The sequence below is a fragment of the Chiloscyllium plagiosum genome, unplaced genomic scaffold, assembly GCF_037043375.1.
Source record: "Chiloscyllium plagiosum isolate Xiang-an unplaced genomic scaffold, Cpla_swu_hap1 HiC_scaffold_12, whole genome shotgun sequence".
In the NCBI taxonomy this organism is placed as follows: Eukaryota; Metazoa; Chordata; class Chondrichthyes; order Orectolobiformes; family Hemiscylliidae; genus Chiloscyllium; species Chiloscyllium plagiosum.
In genome coordinates this window covers 88200720-88228207 of record NW_028270150.1, presented here as the reverse complement: position 1 = coordinate 88228207, position 27488 = coordinate 88200720, and the positions used below count along the sequence as shown (strand labels likewise).

The window sequence follows — 27488 nt, the reverse complement described above, 5'->3', positions numbered from 1 at the left end:
GTACTATCCCAACAATTAAGGAAAGTCAAGGGGCAGAGTTGAGTATGGTAGCCATTACAAAAGAGAAAGTGCTAGAAAAGCTAAAAGGTCTAAAAATTGATAAATCTCCTGGCCCGAATGGGCTACGTCCTAGAGTTCTGAGGGAGGTGGCTGTGGAAATAGCAGAAGCATTTGTTGTGATCTTTCAAAAATCACTGGAGTCAGGGAAAGTCCCAGATGATTGGAAAATCGCTGTTGTAACCCCCTTGTTCAAGAAAGGATCAAGACAAAAGATGGAAAATTATAGGCCAATTAGCCTAACCTTAGTTGTAGGTAAAATTCTAGAATCCATCGCGAAGGATGAGATTTCTAAATTCTTGGAGGTGCCTCATCAGACTAGAATAAGTCAGCATGGATTTCGTAAGGGGAGGTCATGCCTGACAAATCTGTTAGAATTCTTTGAAGAGGTAACAAGTAGGTTAAACCAGGGAAATCCAGTGGATGTTATCTGCCTAGATTTCCAAAAGGCCTTTGATAACGTGCCTCACGGAGGCTGCTGAGTAAGGTGAGGGCCCATGATGTTCGAGGTGAGCTACTGGCACGGATTGAGGATTGGCTGTCTGACAGAAGGCAGAGTGTTGGGATAAAAGATTCTTTTTTGGAATGGTAGCTAGTGACAAGTGGTGTCCCACAGGGTTCAGTGTTGGGGCCGCAGCTGTTCACTTTATATATTAATGATCTGAATGGGGGTACTGGGTGCATTCTGGTGAAGTTCACCGATGATACGAAGGCAGGTAGTTCTGAGGAGGTGGGGAGGCTGCAGAAAGATTTAGACGGTTTAGGAGAGTGGTCCAAGAAATGGCTGACAAAATTCAATGTGAGCAAATGCGAGGTCTTGCACTTTGGAAAAATGAATATAAGCATAGACTATTTTCTAAACAGTGAGAAAATTCAGAAAGCCAAAGTACAAAGGGATCTGGGAGTGCTAGTCCAGGATTCTCTAAAGGTTGACTTGCAGGTTGAGTCCGTGGTTAAGAAAGCAAATGTAATGTTGTCATTTATCTCAAGAGGGTTGGAATGTAAAAGCAGCAAGCAATGTGCTACTGAGACTTTATAAAGCTCTAGTTATGCCCCAATAGGAATATTATGTCCAATTCTGGGCCCCATGCCTCAGGAAGGACATATTGGCACTGGAGCGTGTCCAGCAGAGATTCGCATGGATGATCCCTGGAATGGTAGGCCTAACATACGATGAATAGCTGAGGATCCTGCGATTGTATTCATTAGAGTTTAGAAGGTTGAGGGGTGATCTAATAGAAACTTACAAGATAATGCATAGCTTAGAAAGGGTGGATGCTGGGAATTTGTTTTCGTTGGGCAGGGAGACTAGGACCCATGGGCACAGCCTTAGAATTAGAGGGGGTCAATTTAGAATGGAAATGAGGAGACATTTCTTCACCCAGAGAGTGGTGGGCCTGTGGCATTCATTGCCACGGAGCGCAGTGGAGGCTGAGTCGTTAAATGTTTTCAAGGCAGAGATTAATGAATTCTTCATCTTGCAAGGAATTAAGGGCTGCGGGAGAGTGTAGGTAAGTGGATTGAAATGCCCATCAGCCATGATTAAATGGTGAGTGGTCTTAATGGGCCGAATGGCCTTACTTCCACTCTTATGGTCTTATTACCACTGCAGCACGAAAGCGCAGTTCCAGCGTCTTGCAGATTATCACCTTCACGTTCCAGGATCCCACATGCCCTTCGAGCCCCCACTGGACAAATGGGGAGGGGAAGGGGTGAACCTTTCTTTGGGCCGGGGCATGCCCTCTAGAGACACTGGGGGGGTGGGGGGTGTTGCTTCCCCCGCCCTGGTGGCGGGGCCATCCCCACCGCTGTAGGGGGCGGGGCGCGGAGCGGAGCGGAGCTCGGACCTTTTTCGCGAAGGCGGTCGGATTTGTGTTTGGGAACTGCGTCAGGCGGCTGATTTCCAGTCACGGCCCGCAGTGAAGTGGGCGGATTTCGCGTGGACCGAGCAGAGCTGCGAGATCTGTGCTGCTGGGCTTCGCTGGCGCCATGGTGAAAGTCTCCTTTAACTCGTCGTTGAGTCAGAAGGAGCCCAAGAAGGAAGAGAACAACGAGGCGCTCATCGTCCCCGACAAGGTGCGTTTCCCAGGGAAAGGGAGGGAGGGATGGATTGTCCGTTGTTTGCAGGCAATTCCCGGGCCTTGGAGGGAGAGTCCGGGCGGTGTTTTGGATCCGGGCTTTCGCTTTCCATTTTGTGAGCCGGAGTGTAGCCTTCGGAGGCCGGAAACTGTTCGCCTTTCGGTGCGCCACCCGCCCCTGGGGTCACCGTCCCCGTTCTCGTGTGTGCGGAGTCAGGACTTGGACCGTTCGCTGTAAAATGGCTGACGGTGTGGCTGGGCCTGGGCCTGGGCCTGTGCCTGTCCTGCCTTACCCTGACCCCGTCCCCCTCCTCCCTGTGGAGGAAGCAGCGGCGTCACCCGGGGGGGGAACTGCACGCACACTCGGCGATCACCAAGTGCCTTGTCTCCGGGGCAGCCAAGCTTCTGTTTTTGGTGTGAAGGAAATCCGATCTGGATGTGGCGAATGTTTCCTCAGTAGGCGGGGTGCTACTGGAGAGAGAGAGAGAGAGAGAGAGAAATCACTTAATCTCATGGCAGGAAATTGCTGAATGCGCTTACAACTTTCAGATTCAGCACCAATCTTCTATGTCACTGTTGGAATACTTTGGGATCGGGGAAAACAAGGACAGGACAGATTAGCAATTAAGATTTCTGATGAACTGAATTTTAAAAAAAGATCCAATTTGAAATGGATTAGCTGCGAAGACCATGAATTAGATCTCTTTAAGTGGCAGAAAATATAACAATGAAAAAGTTAAATTGCTGTTAGCTATCCAGTAAGCGCTTGCACTTCAAACCAAAAATGCGAACTCGACTCTTCCTCCTTTTCTGGTTGTTATTTCAACGAAGATATTTAAAGATTCTGCTTAGTTTCTAAAAGCAACCCCCTGCAAATTTCATTGCACCTTCGTAGATTTGGCAATCTTTTGATTTTTCATAATGCAGGAGGCACACAAAGAAAGTAGTCCCATAGAAGGACTCCTGGTTTTGTTTTTGATAGACTTTCCTCTTTTCATGATAGATACAGGCAATCTTGTCGACAATTGATCTTTGACTCTCAGATTGTTAAAGAGCAGGAATGTTAAGACAAAGGAACCTTGCTAAACCCCACAGTCCTGTTCCCATAACTTGAGCAATGCAAATGAACATAGCCTGTTCTCAAATACAGTACCTGTAAACTATCAAATGTGAAAAATATAGGTACTTGAAAATCTTTTTATTGATGTTTTCAAACATCTTTTGAGAATTGCAAGAAAAATTTAAGCTGCTTATCCCACCCCCAAACTGACTGTTTTTACTGACTTTCAGTTTAATGTGGAATATTCTTTCAGAGTACTTACAGCATGTCTCCTCAAGATATTTAGGAGTTAGAGGTGCTGGTGTTGGACTGAGGTGTACAAAGTTAATCACACAACACTAATTTATAGTCCAGTAGGTTTATTTGGAAGCACTAGCTTTCGGAGCACTACTCCTCATCAGCACTACTCCACAACTATCTGATGAGGAGCAATGCTTTGAAAGCTAGTGCTTCCAAGATATTTAGAGAGGCCATTGTAATACAAGGTGTGAATACCTCGCCACCATTCCAGCAATACAGGAATTCACATCTATCTGATAGCTTGACTTTAATAGCCTGTCTTTTCACAATTTAAGCTAGATTTAAAAACTGATTTCCAAAATAAAAATGGTTTTGTATGTATTTGGAATGCAATGGTGATCAAAGGTTTGTCAAATGATTTTTAAAAATGGCTTTTTGAATAAGGAGAGGTGGAAGCTTTATGGACGGAATCCCAGAATGAGAGATTTAGGTGTTCTTCTCGCTGATAGTCACTGGGTTTGCTGTACAGTTTGGAGTGTTTCCCTTTAGAATACTACTTCCAAGACACTACACACAATCACTGTGAAATCTTGGTACACGAGGTTTTAAGAAATATATTAAAGGAGGGTAGAGGGATGAAGAGTTTGGAGGACGGAATGACAGTGCTTATGACCTTGACACAGCCACAAAAAAGCAAGAGATTTAAGGTTGTAAATTTGCTCGCTGAGCTTGTAGGTTTGTTCTTGGATGTTTTGTCACCATGCTCGGTAACATTATCAGTGAGCCTCTGGTGAAGTGCTGGTGTTCTGCCCTGCTTTCTATTTATGTGGCTTGGTCTGTTAAGGTGAGTGATGTCATTTCTGGTTCTTTTTCTCAGAGGTTGTTAAATGGAGAAACCAGCACAGCAGATGCTGAAGATTAGTGTTGAGAGAGTGGTGCTGGGAAAGCATAATAGGTCAGGCAGCATTCAAGGAGCAGGAGAATCAACATTTCGAGCATAAGTCCTTCATCAGGAGTCCAAATTGATGTGATTATTGATGGAGTTCTGGTTTGAATGCTAGGCCTCTCAGAATTCCAGAGTATGTCTCACATGTAACACACAGGCGAAGGAGGATGCCACTTTGACTGGGACAACACATCCATCCTAGGACAGGCTAAACAGAGACACACATGGAAATTCCTAGAGGCCTGGCATTCAAACCGGAACTCCATCGATAAACTCACTGATTTACCCATTTACCAACCACTGAGGAAAAGAACTGGAAATGATATCACCCACCTTAACAGACCAAGCCACATAAGTAGAAAGTGGGACAGAACACCAGAGCTTCAAAGGCGGCTCACCTGATGTTACCTAGCATGGTGACAAAATGTCCGAGAACAAACCTACCAGCTCAGCGAGCAAACTTATAACATGAACCTCAACTTGAGCTACAAATCTTCTGAAAAATCACAAGCAAGTGATTAAATATGGGGATTCACGGGAATTCCCACTTTGAATGTCTTGGAGTTTTATGTAGCCAGAGGATATTATAGTAATGGGAAGGATTTGGTAGAAGTTGGATAAAGTTTAAAATAAACAACATAAGTTTATGTTTGGAGGGTCAGGAGACTATGTAAATCCACAAGGATAGGTGATTGGTCATATTCTAAAATACTTAAAAACTCACTGACTATGATATGCATTATATCGATGTCACATCAAGTCCCACTACCTGATGTACGTTTTGCTGTGTTTTGTGTCCAATAACTTGAAGCATGCTATTGACAATTTGCCAGAAATGTCGCTGACACTGTAATCTGGTCTCAGGATTATTAGTAACGCTATGGGAGTTTTGTGATGATAATTGGTAGGTTTTAGATTAGATTACTTAGTGTGGAAACAGGCCCTTCGGCCCAACAAGTCCACACCGACCTGCCGAAACGCAATCCACCCATACCCCTTACCTCACACTATGGGCAATTTAGCATGGCCAATTCACCTGACCTTTGGACTGTGGGACGAAACCAGAGCACCTGGAGGAAACCCACGCAGACACTGGGAGAATGTGCAAACTCCACAGTCAGTGGCCTGAGTTGGGAATTGAACCCGGGTCTCTAGCGCTGTGAGGCAGCAGTGCTAGCCACTGTGCCGCCCTTGGACTTTCATTTCCAAGTCCTGTCATACCACTGAATGATATTAGGGTAGTGTTGCATAATGAAGTGCTTCTGTTGAATGCTGTTAATTGGACATGAAACATAATCAGCAACAGCTGTATGAATTCCAGTTATAACATCAATCTTGAAGTTCTTTATGTTTATGTAACTAGACTGCACTGCAGAGATTTCTGCATCTTTGAAACCTGAGACAACACTTACATGTATTGTATAATTAAAATATTTGACAATATTTTACATATTCTAAAAATTGTGTTGGAGCGTACAGCCCAGACTTGCCCAGAACACTCTTTCATATGAGGAGGTACAAAGAAGTTTGAAAATTGAGAACATTTTCACTTAGAGCAAAAAGTATAAGGTGGATTTCATAAATTGTCTATTAACAACAATTGGGACCATGATCTATCTTGACTGTTCCATTCTCCCTAAATTCTGACAGGTGTACAATATTTGACATCCAACATTGGACGATCAGAAAATTCCTAAATATTTGGAAATCTGAAGCCATGAGAACATGTTCACCTCAAACTCTAGCTGGTGAATCCATCACTTTCTCTTTTCTAGTCTAAACCTTAGCCACACTAATAGTCATATTTGACCCTGGGGTTAGCTTTCAACCACATGATGTAATGTTGCCTGTGTCCAGCTCACCTTCAGTTATTTCTGACTCGAGATCTGACAGTTTTGTTTGCAAATTCCAGTCCAGCCTCCTTTGTCCTACTCTGTGTAAACTTGAGGTGTGTTTCCTGGATTCATTTAAAGAGTTGGATAGAGCTCTGAAGTGGAATCAAGGGTTATGGAGATAAGGCAGGAACAGGATACTGATTAAGGATGATCAGCCAAGATCATATTGAATGGTGGTGCAGGCTCGAAGGGCAGAATGGCCTACTCCTGCACCTATTGTCTATTAATGCCCACCAAATGTCCTTGCCATCAATCTGTGCTAACTCAGCTGATTCACAATGAATGCATCTTTTTAAAACACTTTTTTTTGTTTTCAAACCAGGCTGAGAAAAGGTCATTTCAACCTTTTCCTTTAGTTCAATCTCTCTAATCCTGGCATCATCCTTGTAAATCTTTTCTGAGCCCCTTCAAGTTTAACAACATCTTTCCTATAGACCTCCAAACGAACAACTTTGACTAAATTTTTGATCCATCTGCAATAATATTCCCTTATGTGGCATGGTCCATTCTGTTCCGTTGTGTATTTTGGGATGCTTGTGTTTAAAACTATGAATTAGTGATGCAGATTTTTTTGTTGGAAAATAAATACATTGCCTTTATACGTTTGGACCAAGGCTGTAAAATTAAATGATGCTTATTTCCATCTGTGCAATATTGGCAAGCTCACCCTGTCGTACTGTTTTCCCTCCTCAGTCGAAGCAAAACTATCAGGCACAGTATAGTTTTACCTCCTCCATGTTTATTCCGGGCCTTGGAGGGAGAGAGAATGATCGCCCGTGTGCACAAAGACATGAGTTCACTGTCTTTTCTGGAACAGCAGTTTATCAATGAATTAAATAGTCATTTTTACAGCAACATACATATTAATTGGGTGACCATTGGAATCAATTAGTATCAATAGCAGAGACCAAGCCCTTTACTGTTATAAGATGAATGTTTTTAACCTTGTTAACTGGATTCATACAGTGGATACTTTTCTTCTTGTTAGCTGACCTTGCATACTGAATGCTTCCAAAATTGTTAAATGGCTCTACATAATGAATGCTTTTCCACCTTGTTAACCTATTCCCCTTGACTCCAGCACCCCATTGTTAACTGTAAGTTCTTCTCTGATCTGAGTCATGCTCGGCTGAATCTCTTGTTTCACAAAACTCAGAACGGTTTCATTGCCTGCTTATACCCTATACATGCTCAACCCAGCCCAATTCACCTGACTAGAACCAAAATCCTCCTGAATGTTTCTCCCAATTCCAGGCTCTTTGTTGGTTTTCATTCCTTAAACCTGTTTTCTGAACTTCTCAGCTTGCTCTTTATTCATTCCATGATAATCTGTAGTCCTGAATTTAATTTTTTGCCTCCTGATATTGTTCTGCAGCCCCTGGCCTCTTAAACAATTCTAGCCATACATTCCTGTTCTGTGCACACACTTGCTGTTCAACTCCCTTGCTCCAATGTGAATTACTTCACTTTATTTAAAGCAATCTATTTACTAATCCCAGACTTTCAACTAAATTTTTGGTAATTTCCCTGCATTCTCATTTTGTCTTTGTGCCTGTTCCTTAACTTAGATATTCTGTGTGGAAATTGATCTATTGGGGCAAACTTCCCAATTATAAAGATGATTAATTGAGTTTAGATTAGATTCCCTACAGTGTGGTAACAGGTCCTTCGGTCCAACCAGTCCACACCGACCCTCCGAAGAGTAACCCACCCAGACCCATTTCCCTCTGACTAATGCATCTAACACTACGGGCAACTTAGCATGGCCAATTCACCTAACCTGCACATTTTTGGACTGTGGAAGGAAACCGGAGCACCCGGAGGAAACCCACGCACATACAGGGAGAACGTGCAAACTCCACACAGGCAGTCACCCGAGGCTGGGATCCTGGTGCTGTGAGGCTGCAGTGCTAGCTACCCATCGAACCCAAAAGTCTGTCCACTGGCTGACTGCAGCCCGTGCCTCCCCCCCCCCCCAGAGGTCAACCTGGTGTCGGGTAAAAATAGATTTTGAAAAGCAAACTTGCTTTTTTGTTAGGCCTCTTTTTAGACATGTTAACTGGGTGCTTGTCAGAAGACAATCATGACCTCAAATTGCTGAAAATGATTCAATAAATCAGAAGTTGCTGGAAATGCACAGCAGATTTGGAATCATCTGTGAAGAGGAATCAAAAGTTAACATTTTGGATCTGGTGACCCTTGCTCAGAGGACCCAAAGCATGAACTTTGTTATATAGCATCTGCAGTTCTTTCAGTTTTTATCACCCAAATAAAGCCTAGTTTCATGTCTACCACATGGGGAGAGATGCAATATTGTGCATAAACTATTATCTCAGTTTTCATTGAGCAGATTCCTTCTAGTGATTTAAACCAATGTGTTTAGTATCCAGACAATTTGAAGTCTTGTTTTGTACTTTGGAGTCGTGAATAAATCAATAATATTGAATTGGACATCTTTGAGTTCAATTCAGTACTGTTTCTCATCAAATATCCAATTTAATTTAAATGTTCCCAGATTTGTGGTTTAAACTATCTGATTAATTTACAATTAAACAATATACAATCAAAATGTATATCATTGGTAAAAGCAAGTCATATTCACTTCAGTTAAGGGCAACTGATACATTAAGAAATTGAGTTCTCTGCAGATTTACAACGTCATTAACACTTGTTTTGATACCATACTGAACCAGCCCTTTTCTCTTAATACACAGGATCCAGAGGATGTTGTTGTTGTTCCGTTTCGACGCCAGTCTCGTGTTTGGTGCTGGTGCATGTGTCTTGGACTAGCTCTCATGCTGTCTGGTGTGGTGGTTGGTGGTGCATATCTCTACAGATATTTTATCTTGCAGGTAGGAGCGTGCCAAATAAACTGATTTTAAATGTAAGCTGAAATAAAAGTACTGTAAGATGCAGTGATGACCGTATCCATGTATTAGTTACATTTACAATAGTGTAGAATCCCTGGAGTATGGAAATAGGCCCTTCGGCCCAACAAGTCCACACCAACCCTCTGAAGAGTAACCCACCCAGACCCATGCCCCAACTCTATTATTTTACACATGCCCCTGACTAATGCACCTAATCCACATATCCCTGAACACTATGGGCAATTTAGCATGGACGGTTCACCTGACCTGCACATCTTTGGATTGTGGGAGGAAACGGGAACACCTGGAGGAAACCAACGCAGACACTGGGAGAATGTGCAAACTCCATGCAGACAGTCAGAGATGTACAACATAGAAACAGACCCTTTGGTCGGTATTGATGAGTTGGACCAGATATCCCATCCTAAACTAGTCTCATTTGCCACCGTTTGGCCCATATCCTTCACAACCCTTCCTAATCATATACCCATCCAGATGCCTTTTAAATGCTGCAATTGTACTGCCATTTCCTCTGGTATTTCATACACTACCCTCTGCGTGAAAAAGTTGCCCCTTAGGGCCCTTTTGTATCTTTCCCCTTTGACCCTAAACCCTCGCCCTCTAGTTCTGGGCTCCCCACTCCCACCTCAGGGAAAAGACCTTGTCTATTTATCTTACCCATGCCCCTCATGATTTATAAACCTCTCAACCTCTGACTCTCCAGGGAAAACAGCCTCCAACCCTGGCAACATCCTTGGTAAATTTTTTCTGAGCCCTTTCAAGTTTCACAACATCCTTCCGATAGGAGGGAGACTAGAATTGCATGCAATATTCCAAAAGTGGCCTGACCAATGTCCTATACAGTTGCAACATGGCCTCCCAGCTCCTTCACGCAATGCTCTGATGAATAAAGGAAAGCATACCAAATACTTTCATCACTATCCTATCTGCCTGTGACTCCAGTTTCAAGGAGCTATGAACCTGCACTCCAAGGTCTCTTTGTTCAGCAATACTCCCTAGGACCTTACCATTAAGTGTATAAGTCCTGCTAAGATTTGTCTTCCCAAAATGCAGCAACTTGCTTTAGCTAAATTAAACTTCATCTGCCACTCCTCAGCCCATTAGCCCATCTGATCAAGATGCTGTTGTAACCTGAAGTAACCTCCTTTGCTGTCCACTACACCTCCAATTTTGGTGTAATCTGCAAACTTATTAACTGTACCTCTGCTCACATCCAAATCACTTATATAAATGATGAAAAGTAGTGAACCCAGCACCAAACCTTGTGGCACTCCACTGGTTTCAGGCCTCCAGTCTGAAAAACAACCCTTCCACCACCACCCTCTGTCTTCTACCTTTGAGCCAGTTGTGTATCCAAATGGCTAGTTCTCCCTGTATTCTGAGAGATCTAATCTTGCTCCCAGCGGGAACCTTGTCGAATGCCTTACTGAATTCTATATAGATCATATCTACCGCTTTGCCCTCATGAATTCTTTGTTACTTCAAAAAAAATCAGTCAAGTTCGTGAGACATGATTTCCCATGCGCAAAGCCATGTTGACTATCCCTAATCAGTCCTTGCCTTTCCAAATACATGTAAATTCTGTCCCTCAGGATTCCCTCCAACAACTTGTCCACCACTGACGTCAGGCTCACTGGTCTATAGTTTCCTGGCTTATACTTACCACCTTTCTTAAATAGTGGCACCACGTTAGTCAACTTCTAGCCTCTGGCACCTCACCTGTGACTATTGATGATACAAATATCTCAGCAAGGGGCCAAACAATCATTTCCTTAGCTTCCCACTAGGTTCTAGGGTATACCTGATCAGGTCCTGGGGATTTATTCACTTTTTTGTGTTTGAAGACATCCAGCATCACCACCTCTGTAATATAGACATTTTTCAAGATAGATCTATTTCCCTACATTCTACAGAAGATATCCATGTCCTTCTCCACAGTAAACACTGATGCAAATTACTCGTTTAGTATCTTCCCCACGTCCTGCGGCTCCACACAAAGGCTGTCTTGTTGATCTGTGAGGGGTCCAGTTCTCTCCCTAGTTACCCTTTTGTCCTTAATGTATTTGTAAAAACCCTTTGGATTCTCTTTAACCCTATTTGCCAAAACTATGTCATGTCCCCTTTTTGCCCTACTGATTTCCCAGTTAAGTATACTCCGACTGCCTTTGTACTCTTCTAAGGATTCACCTTATCTATCCTGTCTATACCTGACATGTGCTTTCGCCCAAGGTTGGAATCAAACCCATGTCCCTGGTGCTGTGAGGCAGCAGTGCTAACCACTAAGCTACTGTGCTGCACCTATTAAATATATTTAGCTCTTTTGTCCAGTAAAAACAATTTTTTCGGCAAAATAAACAGCAAAAACATTCACTACTGCATTGCTTAAAATAATTTCCTGTTATGCAATAACTGTGTACTAAATTCTATTTTTGTGCTGTGTAATTTAAAATTTAAATTCTTATACTATACCTTTTGTAGGAGGAGGGGAAAATTGAAACAGTACCATAGCGAATTATAGGATGAAATAACATGTCAAATTAAATTCAATGCAGTAAAGTTTACAATGTCATGCACTTTTGTCGGACAAAATGAGAGACAACACATTAAAATTTATACACTTTTTAATAAGTGCAAGGTCAGGTGGACAAAGGGTGTTTGTGTGCAACTAAATGAAGGCACAATAGTTGAATAAAGTTGATAAAACGTGGGGTCCTGAAGTTCATAATTAGAGGCATAGAGTTTAATACAAATAGCACACTATCTTAATCCCCAATAAAATGCAATTTTGGCAACAGCTGGAATGTTGTGGACAATTCTGGGCAAATGACATAGTCTTTCAAGCTTTTACATCTTTTTGTAAGAGATCTTTTGGAAGTAGGTCAACAGGAGTCCATAATGCATATGAGACAGGGGAGACTGGATTTACTACACTTGCATCAATTTAAATCCGGATTCTACCTGACAGTAAGTCCATTTGAAATTCAATACTTCGTGTCGTGTCATGTTAACAAACCCCCCCCCCCCCCCCCCCCGGCTGTACCACAGTCACATACAAATCATCATTATAGGCAGATGTTTGGTCTGCACATGATCATAGATTCTTAACTGATCTATAAACAAGCTTGATAACCATTCTGTTCAAGGGCAATTAGCGATAGTCACTGAATATGCCATAATGCCAGCGATGCCTGCTTTGCGTGAATAAAACTGAGTTAACAATGCAAAGATTATTTTTGTCAAAAAGGAATAATTTAATGATACAAAATGAAACAGAAAATGTATTCCATGCTTTGGACGCCTAGAAATTTGTTTTAGTTTCAGAAGCTCAGCGGGTCTAGCAGCATCAGTGAAGACAAAGCAGATTTAATGTTGAGTTCAGAAACCTGGATTTGTAGAGAGAAAGCAGAGTTAACTTTACAAATGCAGCCATACTGGAGTTTCTCCAGCAGTTTCAGATTTTTCTTTTAGATCTTTAGCATCTTTGTTTTGTTTTATTGTAAAGACTGTTTATTTTCTTTAAGTAAGAGACATTGAATATGTGTGGAAATCATGTAAGAGTTTTACTTTTAACACACCTTTCTCATCTTTCTATGCTATAACCTGTGTTTTCATCAACTCTGGACACATTTTTTCAGGAAGGATATTTATCTTGGGATAAGGTCTGAAAAGGATTTATAAGAATATTACAGTGATTGTGACACTTCAACTCTGTTGTGAAATTGGAGAAGCTGGGGTTCTTCCTTAAAGAAGATTGAAGGCAAATTTATATTCACCAATAGTTATGTTTAAAAGACAATTGGTTAAATACAGTATTTGAATGTAAACGATTGAATGTAAATGTTTGAATATGCATGATTAACAGGGTATGGAGAAGGTGTAACTGTTGTCTCAAGGGAGTAAGGTGATGCTGAATGGCCTCTAATGTTAGGCGTATTAGAGATAATGCCGGTAAGATAAGGGTGTGGTTTTTCATTCATGAGATGAGGGCATCGCTGGCTCGTCAGTATTTTTTGCCCAGAGGGCAGTTAAGAGTTAGCCACATTGCTGTCAGTCTGGAATCGCATCTAGGCTAGACCAGTTAAGGATGGTAGTTTCCTTCCCAAAAGGATGTTAGTGAACCAGATGGGTTTTTCTGACCATCAACCTGGTCATCATTAGACTCCTAATTCCAGATTTTTATTATTGAACCAAAATACCATCGTCAGTATTGGTTGGATTCAAACCCAAGTTCCCAAAATATTACACAGGTCAGTTGGGTTAACAATCTGGTGATTAATACCACTCGACAATCACCTCCCTGATATGATGAACATGTGAATTGTGGTATTGATGCCATTAGAGATTTGGTTGTTGGAGGGACAAGACCAGCAACTCAACATCCTGGGATGGAGCAATGTGGGACAGGGGGGTGTGCAAAAATGGAGGTGGTCTCGCATTTAGTTAGAATTAATTATTACAGTAAGGAGGGATTATAGTAGTGATGTTAAATAAAGACTTTGTGGATGGAGGTTAGGAATAAAAATGAGGCAGACTCACTGTCAAAAAGTGTGGTGCTGGAAAAGCACAGTCGGTTAGGCAGCATCATTCAAGGAGCAGGAGAGTGGGATTCCTGATGAAGAGCTTATGCTCAAAACGTTGACTCTCCTGCTCCTCAGATGCTATCTGACTGGCTGTGCTTTTCCAGCACCACACTTTTTGACTCCAGCATCTGCAATCCTCACTTTCTCCTGCATCTTCTAAGTAAAGATAGATGTGAAGCACTCATTTAATACTCTACCAATGTCCTCTAACTTCATGTACAGATTCTCTCTCTAGTCCTGATTGAGCCCAGCTCTTTCTCTGGTAATTCTGTTTCCCTGATATATTTGTAGAACATCTTGGGATTCTTCCTAATCTTGCTTGACAGATTTTGTTTTCCCCATGCTTCCTCTTTGTTCTTCCAAATACTTTGATTTGCCCCTTGAAGTTTTTATATTGCTTTAGGTCCTGAATGTTCCTAAACAGGTAGATGGTTTTTTTAGATTAGATTCCCCACAGTGTGGAAACGGGTCCTTTGGCCCAACCAGTCCACACTGACCCTCTGAAGAGTAACCCACCCAGACCCATTTCCCTTTGACTAATGCACCTAACACTATGAGCAATTTAGCATGGCCAATTCACCTGACGTGCACATCTTTGGACTGTGGGAGGAAACCGGAGCACCCGGAGGGAACTCATGCAGGCACTGGGAGAATGTGCAAACTCCAACAGTCACCCGAGGCTGGGATCGAACCTCGGACCCTGACACCAACCAGCCCAGAGCGATCCCTGAAAGTAATTAGGCAAGTTAATGTAGTTTAGGCATATAGGATACTTGCCTTTCTCGTCAGCAATAGATTATAAGAGTAAGAACATTAAGTTGGAGATGTACAGAACTTTGGTACAGAACATCTGTACAGCTCCAAAAAAAACTACAAATGCTGGAATCCAAGATAGACAAGCAACAGGCTTGAAGAACACAGAAGCCAGGCAGCATGGAGTAGTGTGTGCAGAATTGGTCACCACAGATGAGGAAGTGAGTGATTGCACTGGAGTGGGTGCAGAATAGATTTGCCAGGATGTTGTCTCCGATGGAACATTTCAGCTGTTAAGAAGACTGGGTGAGCTCAGGTTGTTTTCTTTAAGCAAAGAAGGTTGAGGAGGGATCTGTTGTGAGGGACATGGAAAGGGTGGATAGAAAGCAACTGTTCCCTCAGTTGAAATGTCAAGAACAAAGGGGCACACTTTAAGATGAAAGGCAGACATTTGGAGGGGATTTGAGGAAAACTTTTATTTTTCACCCAGAGGATGATGGGGTCTAGAATGCATTGTCTGAGAGGATAGTTGAGGCAGTAACCTCACAACCTTTCAAAAAGTATTAGGATGAGCACTTAAAATCTGAACATTCAAGGCTATGGGACTGGTACAGATAGTAGTGTATTTGGTGGACCAGACTTGATAGGTCACAAAGCCTTTTCTGTATTATATGATACTAACTACCATAGAGCTGGTGCAGTCAAGAAGGAGTCCATTGCTGCTTGTACCATTCTTTCTGGGAGGTAGAGGAACAGAAATAGGTCTCTGTTGCCCATCATAGATTCTGCTCTGCCATTCAATGAAATCATAGCTCATCTGATAATCCTGAACTTGCTTGTCTTTTTCCCCTTAATCCTTGATTCCCTATGTAACATGGGAGCAGATGTAAAAAGTCTTGAATTTCTACATGTTTTAATTGAAAAAAAATTCTGGACCCAAAACATTGGCTCTGCTTCCTCTCCACGGATGCTGCTAGATTTGCTGACTCTCTCCAGCATTTTGTTTTTGCTATGTGTTTTAATAATTGGGACGCAATTAAGGTATGATAAAGTTAATAAACACTTGAAACAAAAATTATGCAACAACAATTGAGACGACTTAGGAAAAAGGAAGCCAAATGACCATGAAGTAACTATTTTCAAAATTTTGGATTTGCTGCTTATTATAATGTACACCTGCTTGTAATGCAAAATTATTTATAATCGAGCCATAGAAGACAGTTGTCAGTGCATATGTAGGAATTTGTTTCACAAAAATGTGATCAGTTCTCTGGAGAAAAGCAACTGTTTTGTTCTGGTCTTTCTTTGAGAGACCCTAATGAGTTGTGAACTCCTGCACTTCGTGGAGATATCTGTAGGAGTATATGCAGCCATTGTCCTTTCACATGTACCCTTCATTGTGCCACAACTGCAAAGCATACTTAAGGCGCAAAAAGCTACAATAATTAAACAAGAGGTGAGGTGGTCAAGCCAAAGTACATGGCCTTTCTGTGGACATGGCAACCATAGATGCTAACCAAAGCTTTTAATATTTGTTCAGTAGTTCTTTAAATAACATGGAAAATGTAGATCATAAATTAATATTTAAATGACTATGTAGTGCCAGCTTAGTTTTGCCCACATTGCAGCTTGGGAGATAGCAGAATCATAGAAATGTGTAAAACAAAAGACCATTTGTGTTTGGGGGAGGAAAACAAATTATCCAGCCTATCTTGCTTCCCAGCTCTTTGTCCATAACGCAAAGTAGGTTGCAGTGCTTCAAACATAATGAATGGCGAACACTTTCAATGGTGAGCAATGTATCTACACCTTGGAATTACTTGTTCAGTTAAAAGGGTGGTTGCGTCGTTCAGAATTGCCAAACCATAAATGGTAAGCTGTTGAGTGTGGTGCTGGAAACGCACAACATGTCAGGCAGCATCCGAGGAGCAGCAGAATCGACGTTTCAGCATAAGCCCTTCATCAGGAATGAGGCTTGTGGGCCGGGGGGCTGAGAGATAAATGGGAGCAGGAAGGGGCTGGGGGGAAAGGTATCTGAGAATGCAGTAAGTGGATGAAGGTGGGGGTGAAGGTGATAGGTCAGAGAGGAGGGTGGAGTGGATAGATGGAAAAGGTGATGGACAGGTCAAGAGGGTGGTGCCGAGTTGGAGGCTTGGCACTGGGATAAGTTGGGGACAGGGTAAATGAGGAAACTAGTGAAATCCATGTTAATCCTGTGTGGTTGCAGGGTCCCAAGTTGGAAGATGAGGCATTCTTCTTCCAGGTGTCAGGTGGTTAAGGTTTGGCAATGGAGGAGGCCCTGGACCTGCATGACTTTGGTGGAGTGGGAGGGGGAGTTGAAGTGTTCAGCCACGAGGCGGTGAAGTTGGTTGGTACGGGTGTCCCGGAGATGTCCTCTGAAACGATCCGCAAGTTGGCGCCCTGCCTCCCTGATATAGAGGAGACCACATTGGGTGCAATAGATACAATAGATGACATGGTGGAGGTACAGGTAAATATCTGTTGGATGTGGAAAGATCTTTTGGGGTTTTGGATGGGGGGGGGGGAAGGTGTGGGTGCAGGTTTTGCACTTCCTGCAGTAGCAGTAGCAGGGGTAGGTGCCAGGAATGGGATGAGGGCTGGTGGGGAAGCAGATCTGACTAGAAGTCGCAGAGGGAATTGTCTCATTGGAATGCTGACAGGTGGGGAAGGAAATATATCCCTAGTGGTGGGGTCTGTTTGTAGGTGGTGGAATTTGGGGAGAATGATGTAATGTATACGGAAGTTGGTGGGGTGGAAGGTGAGGACTGGGGGTTCTGTCCTTGTTGCATTGGGAGGGGAAATCGCGGCCGAAGAAGGAGGCCATCTGGGATTTTCTGTGGTGGAATTGGTCATCCTGGGAACAGATCCGGCAGAGGAATTGGAAATGAGGGATGGAGTTTTTACAGACAGTATGGGAGGAGGTGTAGTCCAGGTAGCTGTGGGAGTCGGTTGGTTTTTTAGTAGATGTCTGTGGTTAATCAGTTGCAGATGATGGAGAGGTCTAGGGAGGGGAGGAAATGTTTGAGATGATCCAGATGAATTTGAGGTCGGGGTGAAAGGTGTTAGTGAAGTTGATGAACTGCGCAACCTCCTCATGGGAGCCTGAGGTGGCGCTGATACAGTCGTCTGTGTACCGGTGAAAAATGTGGGGGGTGCTGGTGTAGTTGTGGAAGATGGACTGTTTCACATACCCGACAAAGAGACAAGCATAGCTAGGGCCCATGCAGGTGCCCATGGCACCCCCTTTTGTTTGGAGGAAGTGGGAGGATCGGAAGGAGAAGTTGTTGAGGTTGAGGACCAGTTCAGCCAGATGGATGAGGATGTCAGTGGAAGGTTACTGGTTGGGATGGCATGAGAGGAAGAAACGGAGGCTTGGAGACATTTGTCATGGAGGATAAATGAGTACAGGGATTGGATGTCCATGATGAGGAAAAGGCGTAGGGGGCCAGGGAAACGGAAGTCTTGGACGAGGTGAAGGGCGTGGGTGATGTCATCCGCCTTCGCCAAACCCTAACCACCTGACGTCTGGATGAAGAACCCCATGTCTTCTGCCTTGGGACCCTGCAACCACATGGGATTCATGTGGATTTCACCAGATTCCTCATTTCCCGTCCCCACCTTATCCCAGTCCAAAGCCTCCAACTCAGCACCGCCCCTCTTGATCTGTCCATCGTCTTTCTCATCTATCCGCTCCACCCTCCTCTCTGACCTATCACATTCTCCCTCACCTTCATGTATTTATTGCATTCTCCGCTACAATCTCCCACCCCCCACCCATTTATCTCTCAGCCCCCAGCCCACAAGCCTCATTCCTGATGAAGGGCTTATGCCCGAAACGTCAATTATCCTGCTCCTTGGATGTTGCCTGATGTGCTGTGCTTTTCCAGCGCGCCACTCTTGACTCTGATCTGTAGTTCACTTTCTCCTCATAAATGGTAAGCTGTTTTAAGTTCTATTTAGACAACATTCATTTAATAGGCCCTATTTTCATGAATAGCAACTGGGGAGTTTTCACTTTGGGTCTAATCTGAAGTCACAAGTTCTGTAGGACCTAACTACTGCTTTTACATGAGTTATAGTGGTAAAACTTGATTTGTACAATATTTCTTCATTTGAAGTTTTACTTTCCAATGATGTGACCTGTATTAATTGAGGACTTGATTGATATAAGCAGTTGAAAATTCTATTCACTTTCATTTTAGCTTGATTATATAGCTGCTATGTGAATTCCAAATGCAGGTGGTTTCTATTTGGACTCTGCTGGCATCTCCTCCCTTAATCAGTACAGTTTGACAACACTAAGAATACCCTTTCCAAAGTTCATTTCTTAAGCTTCTGTGTTAATCTCCTGAGATCATTTGCAGGTTTTTCGAATTCCAATCAAAGTTGACTTGATTATTGTTTTCCTTAGTACTGTCTCGTTTCTCTGGCAGAAAAAAAATCAACCTGTCCTCAAAAGTTTATCAAACATAAACATTTGTTTCTCATGGTAATTTCTTCCAGGAAGGTGAAGCCTTCTTTTGTGGCCTAAAGTACATTGATCCTGAAGATTATCTTGTCCAAGATGTTGATGTTGCTCCACAATTGGCTCCATACCAATCGATTAAAGAAAACATCAGGATCCTCAAGGATGATGGAGTTGAATTGATCAATGTACTTGTCCCTGAATTTGCTGATGGCGATCCAGCAGATATTGTTCATGATTTCCACAGGGTCTGTATTAACTGCCATGCTTTTCATATCAATTTGAATTTTGGGGTTCATTTAACAATTTTTTTTCTCTTATAAATTTGCTTTATGACATACTTTACAAAATAATTAAAACTGAATTATCAGTGTCTGTATAAATTATATGTATGCAAAAAAAGGAGTAAAATTGTCCAAATGTGAAAAAGTAGGAGATTTTACTTTAATGAGACACTATTTTTCAGTCAACTCGTACTCCTAATTTAATCTGTTTAGCATAATATTGAAACCAGGTGAAACTGGCTTAAGGGCCCTCAAATTTTCTTTCCTAGGGTCTCACAGCATATTTGGATCTCAGTTTGAACAAATGCTACATGATTCCACTGAATTCAACTATTGTCATGCCACCCCGGAACTTGTTTGAATTGCTAATCAATGTCAAGGTATGTAAAGCCCAAAATTGAGGTACTGACTTTCTGGATTGAAAATCCATAGAGAAGCATTGACACATTGATTCTCTGTCTAATGCAGGTCTTTTGAAGGTGTAATGTTTGGAGAATGTTTCTGATTTCCTGTCTGGTAGATGGTACAGTAATCCATCACGTAGTTCTTGAATTTGACCCTTGCTTAAAATGGCCTTGACTTGGTTCTTTGGAATTATCATTAGTCAAATTTGTAGAATAACAAGAGAAAAAGTGAAATTCTAAAGATACAGTGAATGCAGAAATATATTGTTGAAGCCTCAATAGTTGTGCTATTGTGCTGTTAAGCCAAAAGAAAGATATTTTTTGTGATAGTGGGACTTGTGGTTGTGGGCCTGTACTGTAACAGTTTAGCTGTTTAATGGTATTTAAAAGTCTCTTAATTCAGTATCTCAATTTAGGTATCAAGGTGGTTGCAATTCTGAGGAAATATTTCGGTTGACTTTGCTATCCACTTATTATTCTCCATTCCTTAGTTATTGAACTTGTCTTCTCTCCTCCACTTTTATTCTAGTCAATGGGTTTTATGCTATGCACCTGATGTTGTGTTTTGTGTTAGAGTACAGGAATTTTTTGGGAAATTAAGTTCCTTACATTTCAGTTACTAAATAAAGGAGAGCAGGAGAAGATTAGGCACGTTGGAAAGTAGAAAATAAGTGACACTATCTCCCCCTCCAACCATACCTCCACCACCACAAGAGAAACTGACTTGGGATGTTTATTACCTTGTGGTAAAAGAGCAACTCCATGCAAGGTGATTTCTCGTCATGCAAGTTGATAGGCTGTTATTAACTGAAATGGTGAAATTCAGCTTGTATATTGCCTATTGGTTAAACTGTAAATAACTTGATGCCAATATATTTGAAGGAGGAATTTGCTAATTATTTTCTCTTTGCGTTTTATATAGAATGCTCCTTTTTATATCCCGAGGATGCTGCTTGTTGAGACGTACTTGTAATATCAGCTAAATGAGTTACATTTATGTAAATTTGCTTAGGATTAAAATAAAATTAGATGTATAGAGCAGTTTTTAATTTCTGTGGAAGTAGAATCAGACTCTTTCTTTCTGTAGGATTTTTAAATGAAATTACTGCTCTAAATTAGTTTGTGATAAGGAATCTTCCTCTTCATTTTATAGATGCTCTTGAAAGCAATTTGATTTATTGTCCTATGTATCTTAAGTACAATCAAAATTGCAAGCAGATCATACATACAAGGAAATAGATCATGGGGTGTTTGGATAGAGTAAGGCATACAAGGTTACGGATACACAAGAAGTGTGCAAAGGCAAGATCGGCATTAGATTTGAAATTGGAAGTCCATTCACCAGTCTAATAACAGCAGGGAGAATTTGTATTTGAATCCGTAGGTACATATGTTCAAGCTTCTGTATCTGCTGTCGGAAAGAAAAGGTTGGAAGAGATTATAACCAGAGTGAGAGGGGTCTTTGAAGTCTTTCTGCAGCAACGGGAAGTATAGATGGAGGTCATGGAAGCGAGTTTATGAAGTTGAAGGAGTGTACTGTACCTTTTGAGAATGAAAGCTGGCAAGCACTTGTCATGTGACTGACTCGCAGTCAGTGTGCTGGAAAATTGAAAAAATGTAACATTTGACTGTAACCTAGATACCTCAGTTGTTTTCACAGCCATTCGAATTTAACCAGTTTACATTATGCCCGAAGATACTAAAACCCCATCGAATTTGGATTTTACTGTTTTTGACAACATTGAACTAATGAGATGATCCGATGTTTGGGGTATAAAGAAAGCAAGCATTTTGGACAGTTGGCCAGAAAGAGCACCAACTGTCATTGAAAGACTGCTATTCACCACATTCTCTGTCAAAGGTACCTTTTTTACATGAAACATCTTGGCAGCAGAAGACCAAAGATGACCCAGGGAGATCTACAAACAGAGGAAGATTGACATCAGAGATGATGGCCGCTATCTAGTTTTGAAAATTAAGTTGCTGTAAATTTAATAGGGGCTTTATTGGATCAGTTTTCAGAGTGGGAGGTAGAGAACAAATCTTTGAGGAGGGAGGGTTAGAGTTGTAAATAAATGTTGTGTTTTCACTTTGAGTTAAATAATCGTTTTTTTTTTGTTAAATAGTGGAATTTGGGTAGTTCTGTCACTCATACTTTAACGGATTATGAGGCGAGGTGAGCTTTTGTGTGTTTGGTTTAATTAGCAGAAGGGTTTACCACTGTTGTAACAGGATGTTGGCTTTCATGATTGTCTGGGCTGCCTACATACTTTCCTGTAGTTCCGGTCCTGGGCAGAGCAGTTGGCTGTACCAAGCTGTTAAGCACCCAGTTAGAATGCTTTCTAAAGTGCATCTGTAAAGGTTGCTGAGGGTTCTTGTGGACGTACAGAATTTCCTAAGCCTCCTGAAGAAGAAGAGGCATTTTTGTACTGCCTTGACTGTCACATCTGCTTTGGAGGTCAGGGGCAGATTGTTGATAATCAATTATTGTCACTCCAAGGAACTTGACAGTCTCTGCCTTCTCCACTGATGTACGTAAGGGCATATCCTCCATCTTTCTTCCTGAAGTTAATGATCAGTTCTTTTGTTTGGTGGACGTTGAGAGAGAGTGTGTTTTAATTTTGCCATGACACCAAGCACTTTTATCTCCTTCCTGTATTTTGACTCATTATTGTTTGATATCCGGCTTACAATGGTGGTATCGACAGCAAACTTGTAGTTGGGATTTGTGTGAAATTTGGCCCCACAGTCATGTGTGCGGGGAGAACAGTAGGGTGCTGAAATCCTTGTGGGGCACCAGTGTTGAGTATTTTTGTGGAAGGTGTGCTATTGTCTGTCTTCACTGGTTGCAGTCTGTGGGCCCGAGAGCTGAAGATCCAGTTGCAGAGGTCGGAGCTGAGACCTAAGTCTTGGAGTTTTGAGATGGTTGGGATTATAGTGTTGAAGGCAGAGCTGTAGTCGATAATAGGACTCTGTGGGTATTCTTATTGTCCAGGTATTCTAGGGCTGAGTATAGAGGTAGGGAAATGGCATCTTCTATGGACCTGCTTTGCTGGTAGGCAGATTGCAAGGGTCAAGGTAGGCCTGGAGGCTAGAGTTGATGTGAGTTACGACTAACGTGTGGAAGCACTTCATGATTATGAAGGTTAAAACCATCAGGCGGTAGTCATTGAGGCACATTACATGTGTTTTCTTCAGTATTGGGATGATGGTGTCCTTTTTGAAGCAGATGGGGACTTCAGATTGTAGCAAGGAGAGGTTAAAGATGTTAGTGAATACTTCTGTCAGCTGGTCCACACAGGATCTGAATGCGTGGCTGGGGACTCCATCTGGGCCAGTTGCTTTCCTCAGGCTTACTACCGAGAAGGCTGATCTGATGTCTGCAGGAATGACGGAGGGAGCAGGTATATCTGGGGCTGTCAGGGCAGGTGACATCACACTATTGGCGTTCTACTCTAACTGAGCATAAAAAGCATTGAACGTATCAGGGAGGGCTATGTTTTTGTCTGCTATTTTGTTCTGCTTCATTTGTATTCCATTATGTTCTCTAAATGGACTATAAATTGACATCCTAATTGGACTCTTGGCTTAATAATGTGTTGCTGGAAAAGCGCAGCAGGTCAGGCAGCATCAAAGGAACAGGAGAATCGACGTTTCGGGCATAAGCCCTTCTTCAGGAATGGCTTTCTTTCAGGCTTATGCCCGAAACGTCGATTCTCCTGTTCCTTTGCTGCCTGACCTCCTGCGCTTTTCCAGCAACACATTTTTAAGCTCTGATCTCCAGCATCTGCACTTTCTCCTATCCTAATTGGACTCCCAATGGAATTGGGAATTTGTGTACACATGAACACAAAGCTCTGTTGTGTGATGAAATTTTAATTTATCATTCATGTAGATTTGGTTTAATTTTTAAATGCGGTTTTTCTTACTGATTTATTCACAAATTACTAGACGATTCCAATTAAATATGCCAGTGTAGATAATTGATATATAATTTCTTTCAAGACTGTCTTCAGGGATCTTTACAGTAGTGTTATGAAGATGTGGGTGCACTGTACCTTTTTAAAGTTAACAGCTAGCAGAACTACCTGATAACACGAAATGTTCTGAACAAAATATTTTGGTCCAGCAACTACTGTAGCTGGTTGCCTAGAGACAAAAACAAATTTGAATTAGGCCAATCAGTTTAAATTGTAACCTAGAAAAACCAAACTCCAATCAAGTTTGAATTTAGTGTATTGACAATATTAAAAGCCAATGATCCAATCGATGCTTTGGGGGTATAAGACAGGGAAAAATTTAACCATTTGGTGTCAAGTCACCAGCATGTACAGACTCTTCGAAAAATAGCTCTCGATCAGTGACTGGTGAAACAGAAATTCCTAAGAAAAGAAGACAGAGGAAGATCTAAAGAGAAGATTTGACAGTTGGATGGTTTTGAAATTTGAATTTTGCTAAATCTTAATCAGGGGTTTTATTGGATGAATATTATAGAAGGTAAGCTAAAAGATAGGTTGGAGGAAGGAGTTGTAAATAGCTGTTAATTATTCTTTGTTATACTTTAAGAAATAAAGTTGTTACTTTTTACTTTGTTCTTGGCTTCTCGAATTTTCAGATTACTGCACAGGATAAATCTTTTCTGTGTTGCTATTTTAAATTGAGCAGGAGGGTTTACCCCGTGACATGGCAGTGGCAGTCGTGCAAACTGTCTAGGTTTGGATCATCATGTTGTACTGTCAATTCAGTGTAGTTTCTTAGAACTATACATTCTAAGGCCAACTAGAGAGCGAGCTGTTAATGTTTTTGAATTAATGATCTCGTCATAAAGAGCCCTCGAGGCAAGAATGATCATAATATGATAAACTTTCACAGTCACTTTGAGTGGGAGAAAGCCATTTGGCCCATCAGGTCCACAGTGACCCTCTGAAGAGCATCCCACCTAGTTTTAAAACAGTATGATGGAGAAGTGACAAACTTGATTTCCTATATCTCATTAATCCTTCTTAAAAACAAAAGACATTTTCATCCTGCACTTACCAGGATAATTTGCAGGGGAGACCAAAATGAAGGGGAAATATCATTTATACTGTGTCTTGGCAAGTGGACTCTGGTAAAGGTGTTTCCACTGAGAATGCACCAGTTAATGATGACTGACAGGTTTGTAGTTAACTTTAATTTTCAACCAGGCAGGTTGATTCTGAGAAATAGATATAACCAGTTTTGTGAGGAAACAGTCATAGAACATAGACATGTTTTTTGCAGACAGAAAGAACAAGGTCTTGTGTATTAATGCTTTTCAGTACATGGAAGTGTGCCACAGTGAGCAGACTGACGACTAAATAATGTATTCCATGAGAGGGAGAGATTCAGAAGAATTCACCATCATTACTTATTAAGAAATGTGAGGATAGTATCAAATTAAAGGAAATGCAATCTGTAGCGTAAGCATTTGAAAGCATTATAGGCTGGACAAAGTATAACACCCTTTGCTGTGTGAAAGAGACTGAGGTAAGCAGCATAGCTTTAGTCAAGATAGCTTTACAGAATTAAACTATATGTAAGAAACATTTTAATGTTAAAACGTACTGAACACTGTGATCTTTCCTAATCAAAAGCACAACTGAGAGTGGTATGTCAGAAGATTTCGCAGACATTAGAAACCAGCAAATGAATGACTAAAAATGAAAGTGAAATTTAATGACCACTAGCTATAAACCCTTAAAAGCAGAACAGTTTAAAAAGTCAAATTGACAAGTATTGTTGGAGTGTGGCATGGAGATGAGAAGGAATTTTTCTCGATATCATTAAACTTTGAACTCAACTGACCAGAACTGGATAGTGAAGAGATGTAAACAAACAATCTTAAATACTTTACAAGTGATTGCTAACAACTTAAGCATGTACTTAATTAAACAGGCTGGTACCTACTTGCCCCAATCTTACTTGATCCATGAAGAGATGGTGGTTACTGATTACATTGAAAATGTGGACGAGCTTGGATACTTTATTGCTCGCCTTTGTCGTGGGAAGGAGACCTTCAAGCTTCAACGCAGAGAGCTTGGTAAAGGTAATTTATAAAATGTAGAATATCTTAATTGTACTTTTTTTTTTAAACAGTTCTAAAACTGGTCTAATCTAATCTGGACTTGATTCCTGGTGGATAATGTATTAATTTTTTTATATTAGTTGTGAACTTTATAAATCACATCTGTTCCTGGCTGGGAGGTGGGTGAATAGCAATCAGTATAGATCCTGAATTCCTTCGAAAGATCTCCTCTTATAAAGTGACTGTTGCGAGAGACAAAAGTAAAGAATGATTATCATCCCTTCATAGACTGAATAACCTACAATGATCTCCATAGCTCGGCTTGTGTGTAGGATGATCATTTTGATTGAGGTATGGCAAAGTTACTAACAGGCTGAAGATAACATGGGTGAGGAGGAGAAAGCAAACAGTTGTTTTTTCTTATGACTAATCTGCAGCAAAAATACTGGTGTCGCGTGGGCATGTTCTGTTTTTGATAATGTAATATGGTCCTGTCTAGTGCTTTGAGAATATATATTGGATTGACTAATTTAAAAATGTTGTATTGACTGACTTGCAGCAATATTGCTCAAAATATAATGCTGTGCAGTTGCATTATCACAGATGAACCGAAGATAGTTTAAAAGCACAAATTGATGCATGACTGGCACTATTAATCAGGTTCTCCAGCAAATTTTGTAAGTTTCAGTAGAAAGTGAAAGAGTATGCATGCATCCAGAAGGAGAAAACTTAGCTACACTTTTGAGCCAGTATGTTGCAAATAGGACTTTGCTTAATTTTCTTCTCTCCCTCCTAGGTATCGAAAAGCGAGATGTAAAGAAATGTTTCTCGATTCTCCATTTTGAAAGCCGGGTTGCAGTTGAAACTCACATTTGTGAGCAGTAATGACAGAAGACAACCAATGCAGGCTCAGAGCTGAGCCCAGAAAATCACTTCCTTTTTTTCTGGTGTGCAATGCATTTATCTTTTTTAAAACATAGTGATGAAACAGGGTTTATTTTGTACATCTGCAATTTTCATCTCAGCTTAACTACTATTGGAAATGTAAGGTGCAGGCAGATTTCTAAAGGTGCAATAGTAGATTGTGAGAAAAGGCTAGCCATCAAGATTTTTATTAATTCTAATAGTAGACTATGTACTAGACTGGAATTTAATCCACCACAATTAACACTTTCTTTGCATAGGTGGGAAGAAAACTGGAGACTATCCCATCTTGTTCTTTTCCATTTCAAATACCTGCGTATTAATCTATATACACTGGGGTAGGGGTGGGAAAGAAAAAAAATGTTATGATAAACCCATACTGATTTAGTGTATATAACCGGTATACGGTATAATGTAACAAAATAAAATCTTTTAAACTTGTTCTGTGGGATGTTTAACAACTTGTATTTGCATAATATCTTAATGTATGGAGAAGCATCTCAGGGCGCTTCACATTGTAATCCGTCAAAACACAGACTGAGCCAAAGGAGATATTGGGAAAGACAACCCGCGCTTGTTTGGAGGTAGATTTTTTTAAAAAAAAAGGCATTCTACTGTATAAGATTGAGATTCTCCCAAAGCTGGGCAGTAATATTCTTTGTGATTCGTTGATCAGCGCTATACACAGGTTTAGTGGTATTCTTGCTAAACTATTAAACCAGAAACCCAGGTAATTTTTGAGGACCTGATTTTGAATCCCCCCATGGCAAATAGTGGAATTTTAATTCAGTGAAAGTCTGTAATGAAGTCTTTTTGATGACCATTGTCGGAAAAACTCATCTAG

At 41.3% G+C, this 27488-nt stretch overlaps 1 protein-coding gene across 1 annotated transcript; it reads left to right on the top strand.

The window, feature by feature from the left end:
* The first annotated feature begins 1959 nt into the window (after positions 1-1959).
* On the top strand, positions 1960-27085 carry LOC122554938 (integral membrane protein 2B). The gene is made up of 6 exons (XM_043700379.2): positions 1960-2133; positions 8991-9128; positions 19025-19234; positions 19540-19650; positions 25591-25741; positions 26517-27085. Exons 1-6 carry the CDS (start codon positions 2047-2049, stop codon positions 26603-26605), a joined length of 786 nt encoding a protein of 261 aa, XP_043556314.1. The 5' UTR covers positions 1960-2046; the 3' UTR covers positions 26606-27085.
* The last annotated feature ends 403 nt before the right edge of the window (positions 27086-27488 follow it).